At 35.3% G+C, this 8,897-nt stretch overlaps 1 protein-coding gene across 1 annotated transcript in view; it reads right to left on the reverse strand.

Annotated features, from left to right (window-relative positions):
- Positions 1-1,220: 1,220 nt before the first annotated feature.
- The window catches only part of CADM2 (cell adhesion molecule 2), a 94,477-nt gene continuing 86,800 nt past the window's right edge, over positions 1,221-8,897 (reverse strand). Inside the window, exon 6 of the mRNA XM_010085031.1 lies at positions 1,221-1,315. Coding sequence (XP_010083333.1) covers positions 1,221-1,315 — 95 coding nt within the window. The remainder of the gene's footprint in view (positions 1,316-8,897) is intronic.

Raw genomic sequence — 8,897 nt, forward strand, 5'->3', positions numbered from 1 at the left:
AGAGATGGTTTGCAACTGAATTTTATGAGTTACCTACAGAGGTATCCACCTCAGAAACACATGTTACTTCAGAAGCATATAAGGTACACAGAAAACCAATTGCATTGAGCACCATGCAAGACTAATTGGATGGAGCCCCAGTGTTCTGGTCCCAAGCAGGGTAGAAGCAAGATCTAGATGCTGAGTTGCTCAGGCCAGTCAAGATCTGGATGGAAGAGTTGCTTTAAAATGATACAGGCAGTACTTATGGAGTTTAAAGATGCCAGGCTAAACTCAAGAAACAGAAATTTTGGACTTAAATGCCTGACTTGACCCAAATCTGACTTCAGGTTCCAGCATTAAGCAATTCCATAAAGACACTAAAGTTACACCAGGGAGAAAGTTAGCCCTAAGCAACATGATTTTTGGCGTGTAATTTTCAGCTTTTCGAGAACCAAAATACTACTGCACTATTGTTTCAAGACCATTCCAAAGCTGCATATCACCACTCCATATAACACCATATATTAATCTTTTGAATAGAAAGTCAATATTTAAGAAACCTTATTCATATTAACTTAGTATTAAGCAATTGGATTATTTATGTATCTTTATGGGTAAATACATAACAGCTCATCTGAAAAGATACTGTTTTAAAGAGTGAATTCTATTTAAATAGTAGATTCTGTGCAAGAGTTAATCTCTGCAGATCTGCCTTTGTAAAATACTAATAGCGGAGATGTTAATTTCCAAGTAAAACAATTTATATTCTTAAAGCAGGCTACATATTTTTAAATTCTGGTAGAAACAGGCAGCCAGTTTGCACATATCATTAAACTTCAAATTCCCCTGTAAATGACAGCCACAGCATCCAGAAAGTTCAATACATTTTCTCTGAGTCTAGTTGACGTAGGGAGATTTTCATGAGACGTTTTCTCTTCTATCATCAGTTCAATGATGTAAACAGTAACTGATTAAGCATGCACTCCTTTCAGATTGATATACCTGACTGAAAAAAAATAAAAATCTCACAGCTGGAATTCTTCCTGAAAACTAAAATAGATGACAAAGTAAAAGACCAATCTTCTATAGACACTTAATGAAAACAGGCTTCAAGGGGTTTTCTATGCCAGAGATTACTTTACACCCCAGGATGAGACAAAACCAGCAGATTTCTGCAGCTGAAGATTGCAATCACAGCAGAATAAAGAGAATAACAGAAACATTACTTGTTAAATCACTTACACTGGTTTTCCTTTGGATTCACAAGTCAAAATTATAGATTGTCCTTCTTCAGGCCATGAATTGGAAGAAATGATTTTAACTAAAGGCGTATCTAGGAAGAAAAAAATAGACATCTTATTGATATATACAAAAAAAGATTTATTATGTAAGAGTACATTCTTCTCTGTTTACAAAAGACTATATACTATAGATTTAATTTAGACTTGGAGATGCTTTTATATGGAGCCTTGTGCAATTTTCATTGTGTTCAGGAAGGCAATAAAAATGACCAATGGAACTAAACCAGTAACTTTTTATATCCCAAGGAAACACAGATAGAAAGCACATCTGTACTCAGAGGAAACATCTTTTTTCTTTCTGTATTCACTGCAAATACTCCATATGACTATTCCAAAGTCTGATATCTAACAACGAAATAAAAAATATTGAGGATGAATAACAAGTACTCTGTGCAATTGTTTCTTTGTCTATTTATATGTTGATATGATGGAATGCTGCTATTAGAAGAATGAATGCAATAATATACATTTGAATAAGAACACTTTTATTGTTGCAGAAGCTTGAAACTCATAATAAGAAAGCTACAATGGGCTTTCAGATAAAATACCTTGTTACAGGCATTTTACAGGATATTATTTCTGAAATGCAATAATGCTGCCCCTAAACCAGAACATTCTTCTTTTTTAAACAAAATTTACAAAAAAAGAATGTTTTAAATATTTGCAAAGAGCCCTATATAAAAGTCTGTAATCTGTCCTAAACATTTAAAAATATTATTCCTGTACATTGGAATTAACTTTATAGTTTTAATTGCAAAAAGATGCACAATATAACTACTGTGAATTCATGCAGAATAAAGCATTTGCAGTAGATCTCTACCTTTTAAAACATTTTACCAGCTGGCTTGCAAGGATATAGTCTCATAATCAAAGTATTTCACATGAGTTAGAGGTGCACCTCTTACAATGAAAAAAAAAAGACCACAAAAAAAGAAGCTTCTTTATACAAAACAGTTTATTCCTTAGGAAAAGACAAAAAGAGTTCATAGTCATACGCAGGAAAATTTTCAGACTCAATAGGAAAACACAAAATCTTGTTTCCTCCAGGTTCCTAACAAAAAACATATATCTCCATCTATGGCACATGAAATACTTTAACATGCAAATATAGGGTATCTAGGTTTTGTCTCATCCAATTTGCAATTCCAATTTTCATTAGCAGTGAGGCAGCAGTGACACCACAGATATCCTATTATCAGGCAAATGTGAAAGAGCATGACAATATGACCCTACAAAATCAAATGGAAAAAAATGATAAGCTGTAATGATACAACTTCTTACTGAGATGGTAATAGTCCTGTTAAACACTAAATGGCATATGAACAATTAAAAATGTCAGAAGCATGTTTCTGACTTTGATTTTTGTTTTTGGCATATCATAATGGATCAGCATGGCACAAGACAAGAAAAGGGGAAAGCTCAGTGTAGACTTGTCATAATTCCACTGAAAGCATTGTCAGCATCATTTAGCTTTCATTACAGCTGCCCTAACCTTACACCAGTAGCAAATCTCTTCCACAAGTTCATATTTCTAAGGACCCTGCAAACCATTATGCAGGTGACTAATCCTTTGGAGGTCGTGCTGGCATTTGCTTCATTTTTAGCACATGCTTAAGGCACTGACCTCAAGTGCCTTAATAAATCAGGGCATCAAGTACTTCTGTGACTTCAGTGGTGCTACTGAAGATGAACAAATTACTCTCTTGACTACACATTCAACCAGAGGAACAAATTAGTATCAGATAGGAATACATGAAGAATTTAACTGAGGGAGGGAGACAACTAATGCAATGAGATCAAGAGGTTTCCAGAGAAATATGAAAAAGAGCTAAACTTTGATGGAAGTAATCATGATAGCCACAGGTGAAGAAAGAAATTAAAGACCCATCTAGCTAGCATTAATGGCTTAAATATATAAGAAATGATCAACATTTTACACAGTTGTGTAAATGACTCACATAAAATAGAAGAGGGACTTCAGGCAATTAAGTTTCATTTGCATGGATCAATGCAGAGCTGTTTCCCACCACCTGAAGTTCACATTCCTAAAAAAACCCCAGACAGTTCTCTATGCACTTTTAAATAGAGCTTACAAACACAGAATAAGAAAGGTCTCGTATTTATGTTCCACTCTCTAATGCACAATAAAGTACTGTACAAAATATATTCCTTGTGTTTTCTTTACTAATTGACTTGGACATAGGAGGTTCCACTTGAATATGAGAAAAAACTTCTTCACGGTGAGAGTGACAGAGCACTGGAACAGGCTGCCCAGAGAGGTTGTGGAGTCTCCTTCTCTGGAGACACTCAAAGCCCGCCTGGATGCGTTCCTGTGTGATCTGATCTAGGTGTTCCTGCTCCGGCAGGGGGATTGGACTAGATGATCTTTCGAGGTCCCTTCCAATCTCTAACGTTCTCTGATTCTGTGATTCTGTGGACAGTAACTACTTGTTTCTTTAAAACAGGAAAGACTGGGATTAATTCAATATATAGTTTTTAGGGAAGCTTACGATTCACATTTTTTGTATGTTATTAACAGTCCTTTTTCAAAAACTAGTTGATATTCTATGTTGGGTGCTTCATTTTCAGTGTTATTGTTTTCACTTTTTTTTCATGCTGTGCTTGATTTCTTGCCAGAATTAAAATGTACACTTACAAGGGTAAAACTTTTAAGACAAACTAGTCCTCCACTTTTGCATTCACATCAATATTTAAAATGAGAAGAAACCTTCAGAATAATTCCATCATAACTAACCTAAATATGTTATTTTAACAAAGATAATAAAACCCTGCTGACTGATACTTTTCCAGAACACAAAATGCTGTTTCAAAATACTACTTGCTAGGAATGTTCATTTTAGAAGAATTTGACAGGTATAAAGGTACTCTATCAATACTGCAAGCTTTAACCTGTCACACCCAGAAGTATTTATCATAACAACTGGAACATCACCTAATCTCCAGAAAACACCACCACCAATGGAAAACAAAGAAAGAAAAATATATCAAGAACAGAAATACAGTAAGAAGCACTGATTTATTTTCAGATATGCTCATCAACTTGTTATATGTGATCTAGATATGTCCAAAAAAATCTCCACTTTCAGAACCAAAACAAACAAAAGCAGTAGGATCAAGGGTTTTATTGTGGGTCAGATCTTCTGTTGCTCCTCTTCTAAAGTCAGTATAAGTATACCAACTTAGATCAGTTAAACACACCAGAAATTCAATAATTCGCATATTTTTTAGGATTTGTCCCAGTAATTTCATGGTAATAAAATATTGTAGATCAGTATTTCCAGGAGAATTCTTATGAATGAAGGTCTGGTGACTAAAATTTCTTTACAATACCTACAAATATGCTCTTATCCTGAGCTCTAAGGATATTGTGAAGCAGATAAATATTTCAAAAAGAATAAGCATTGGGAAAATCTGATTTAAAAAAAAAACAACACAGTGGTTTATGTGAGTGTAGGTAATATGGCAAGCCTTGACAGTAAAACCCACTGGTTTCAATACCCAGTGACTTATTTATTTACATGCATCTCCAACAGTGTGAGAGCTGTTCGGCCCTCCAGTCTTTAGCTTGAGTAATGAGGTACTTATGAGCCGCAATTGATTGCTAGCACCAGTCTGAACTGAGACTCAAACATTGTCTTTAGACACATAGCAGGACATCTTCTACCCCCCTATGAGCCAAGAATCTGCCTTTTTGCTGGAAATAAGAGATTAGGAGCAGTTACAGATAAAAACTATGGTATGGGTTTGTTGTTTTGGTTTTTTTTTTAATACATCCTTTCCTGTTTCAGCAGACCAAAGGTAAATGTTCCACTGAGGGATTCTAATTCATCTGGCTTTCTAGAATGTGGGTACATCCCATTGCACAAAACCAGGGAAGCCATTTCAAAGACTGCAGAAAATTTATCTATTTTTGATCAGGCAATATCATACTTATTCAGCAACATACAAAATCAGTGAATGCATGTGGAAAATTGATTTCAGTTTACAGTGGTAATGAATGCTATCTGATATATGAAGAAATTAAACACGCCAGCTCGTGATTCGTTTTACTCTTAGCAATAACTAATGGCAACATTAATACCTTGTGGAACTGCTTTACTGACTGATTTAATCTCTTTGAAGCCATTTCAAAATAAAGGTGGTTCTTATCAGTCACTAGAACTTTATTGTTAATCAGATCTCCAAGCTTAAAAGGTTTGGGTTCTGGTTTTTGTTTTTGTTTTTGTTTTTTCCAAAATGCACTTGCTGTTTTTACAGTGCTTGAACTAAGACAGAAACAGTCTTAGTGGTTGTCCTCTGCAGAAACTGACAAAGGAATATTGTACCAGATGTGAAGGTCCAGGTCAGGGCTCCTAGTTTTCAAGTTCTCTGCTGAATTATAGATATTTTTTAAAAAGCAATTGCAGCAATTTACTATGAAATTTAAACTCAGTGCACCAAATATCTTCCAGTGTGGCTAAAGCTTCAGGAAGCAGAATAGAACAAGAACACCTTCTTCTTTTCACTTACAGCAATAGTTTTATTAATCCCTGAAGAAGGGTTCTGTACTTCAGCATTCTACATTTTAGAGGCCTGGTATAGTCCCAAGTCTTAGGAAGCCATTTCTGTATTCCCTCACTTACATATAATCTGATACAGCAAACTAATTATTTGACAGTAATTCAGTGATTAGAGCATTCAATCCTTTGGAGTCTGTAGATTAAGGGGTTGGTCTGATCCAAAGAGTACCAGGACTTGTGCGCTGACCTCCCATGAAATAGCAGAGGTCTACCAGGTATTCTAAGGTCTCCCTTCCACTCAGGTTTTGAACTAAGATTTCACTTTAAATCTGAAAAACCTTTTTTTCCTACCTATGTCCTAGTTTGGATAAATCAGGGTTTTCTGAAACACTAAAAAAGAACAGATATTAAGAAATTCTTAACTCATTCCACATTATGAATTAGAATTCCACAAGTAACTCACTACTGTGCAGATTGTCCCTATTTACATTCAGAGCCAACATAACATGGAATATACCATTCATATTTTTTACATTTAAGAAAGGTTTCTAAAGACAGATTAGGATACTCAGAAAAAGTCATAAAACTTTAGTATTTGCTACACCTTTCTAGGATGCATAATTGAAAGTTCCGTCAAAGTTTAGCATCAATTGTCTTTAGCAAATACATTCCTGGGCTTTACATGTAAAAATTTTACTGAAATGTTTTCATAGACCATTGAGCTGGTGCCCTCAGGATATCCTTCTTACTTGTCAAAGATGGCAACTTTTTTAACGTTTAAACATTTTTAAAAAATTAAGAATCACTAAATGCAACCACAATGACCACAGCAAATATTAGATATTTTACTTACACCAGCTGAAATTTAAGAAGAACTTTTTCAAACTGGTAACGGATATACATTCAGCTAGGGAATTTATGTTTGCACATTATTACTTCATATGAAGTGCAGCGCCCCTTTAAGTCTTTGGGTTTTTAAAAATGTTTATTGCATGAAGTCTGGTAGAAAGAAAGGGAGGCATAGCGGTTCAAGTGTTTGCCTGTTAAAATGTACACCTTTATACAATATAACACTACAACAAACATTATTAAACCTCCAAAACAATGTCCTCCCATCTGACTAGTTTCCATGCAACCAAATTGTCAGGTGCCTATTTCAAAATCAGGGCAAACACAATCTTGTCCCTAATCATGTTCTATAATAATTGAAAACAGCTCATTAACATCATTTGACCCTAGGCCTCCACTGGAATACTTTGACTCTGATGTGTGTTGTCTTTGAAGGTGATTCTCTCTCTGTAGTTTATGTTATGAACATCTCTCCACCTGCAGTAAGATGCTGAGTTGGTTGTAATGAAGTCTGTGATCCTCGTTGGACTTACTGTTTGAGCGCAAATTATATTAACAGTATTAGGAAAGGGAGGGACAAATACATCACCTGCTGGTCATAGTGTTTGTCAGAGTGCTCATAATATATCAGTATGTGCTACAAGTGTTATTTAAATCCCTCCTTCTAAAAACATTGATACTGCCTTCTTATTTAATCTTTTAGGATGATGACTAGATGCTTTTAATTACCTTTAGTGACTAGAAGTTGTCTTCTATACACAATGACTTAAAAAGCCTTAAAAGTACTGCTAGTAAGAAAAGCCTTTGTTTAACAATGTAATTCTGCACTGGATCCAACAATATGAAATATGCCATTGGATCCATTCAGGAAGAGAGCTATGCTTGTGTGACAGAGCCATGCTTCCTACTGTGAACAGTGAGCTTCCCATGAATGCCAGGATTTACCTTCATGGACTCTAAGCAACACAAGGAACATGTCTATTAACGGCTCTCCAGTTTGGAAAACACTCACTCGAGGTCCAGGCAGCCCACAGAGCAAAATACCTGTGGTATGATGTCCATGTCATGGCTGACAGATTGTTTGGCAGAGGCACTGGAATGAGGTTTCCCTCCTTCTCTAGAGGAAATTTTGTTGGGGTTTCTAGGAATAACAGGAGGATTGACATCTTCCCAGCAAGCAGGTTGTGCCTTGTTGCAGTGTATGAAATTCTGCTTTGATTGGTTGCTGAGGCTCACTGCACTCTTCTTTTGCCATAACCTGCTGCAGTATTTCTAACAAGAGTCCCAAGAACAATGAATCATAATATTGCTGACCTCCTCAGATGAAAAGGTAGATTTCTCTCACTGAGTGTTACTCTTTCAAGTTGTCTGCATCACCAGCAATTGCCACTGCCCAGGAAAACTCAAAAATTTTCCTTTGTCACCAAAAGAGACAGAAATGTATTAGCCCCCCACCTTCCTGCTGTTGCCAACTGACTCTTCCCAGACCACTGTTAGGTTCTGACATAATCATGTAACTGTGTGCAGCAGCATCTCCTGCCTGGATCTATAATACTCAGGTTTACTCTGCCATTTTTAATTAGTTTATTTACCTTGTTGTTTAATTTTTTGCACACTAACCACCATTTCCTCTTTATCCCAGTGTCCAAATTAGTATGACTGATTCATCACATCACATTTTTCTTCTTACAGATTTAGCTAAATTATGAGGTACCAACAGCATGTCTTTACTTCATATTTCATTTTATGACCACAAACCTTCTGAATATTGAAAAGCTTTCATAAATTTCTCTGATATTTTATCGTGGCAGTGAACAACAACAGTTCTGGTGCTATAATTTTAAAAAATGTTATAAAAATCTACCAGTCTGATAATAAAAGATTATTGCTACCTGGTAATAAATGATTGCCAGATGATAATATTCTAAAAGTATTTCCTGAGAGAATAATTCATTTATTTTCTACCTCTTTTTCTCTGTTTTTTTCAGAAAGCATGTCTGTGAAATCTATTTATGTCACAGCCTTCTACATTTTTCATCGTGCTTTTTCTCTCTTATTTCCTTGGAACCTTTCCATCATTTCCAGATGCAAAGATAAAATAAGCAGATACCTCTGAAGATGATGAGGTATCTACTTTCCAGATTAATTAGCACTAGAGTAAGCATAGGACAGTTTAAGGTGCTTTTTTTTTTTTTTTTTTTTTTTTTTTTAAAAAACCAGAGAAAAATTAAATTTTCATATTGTG

Source organism: Pterocles gutturalis, unplaced genomic scaffold (assembly GCF_000699245.1).
Source record: "Pterocles gutturalis isolate BGI_N339 unplaced genomic scaffold, ASM69924v1 scaffold22065, whole genome shotgun sequence".
Taxonomy (NCBI): Eukaryota; Metazoa; Chordata; class Aves; order Pterocliformes; family Pteroclidae; genus Pterocles; species Pterocles gutturalis.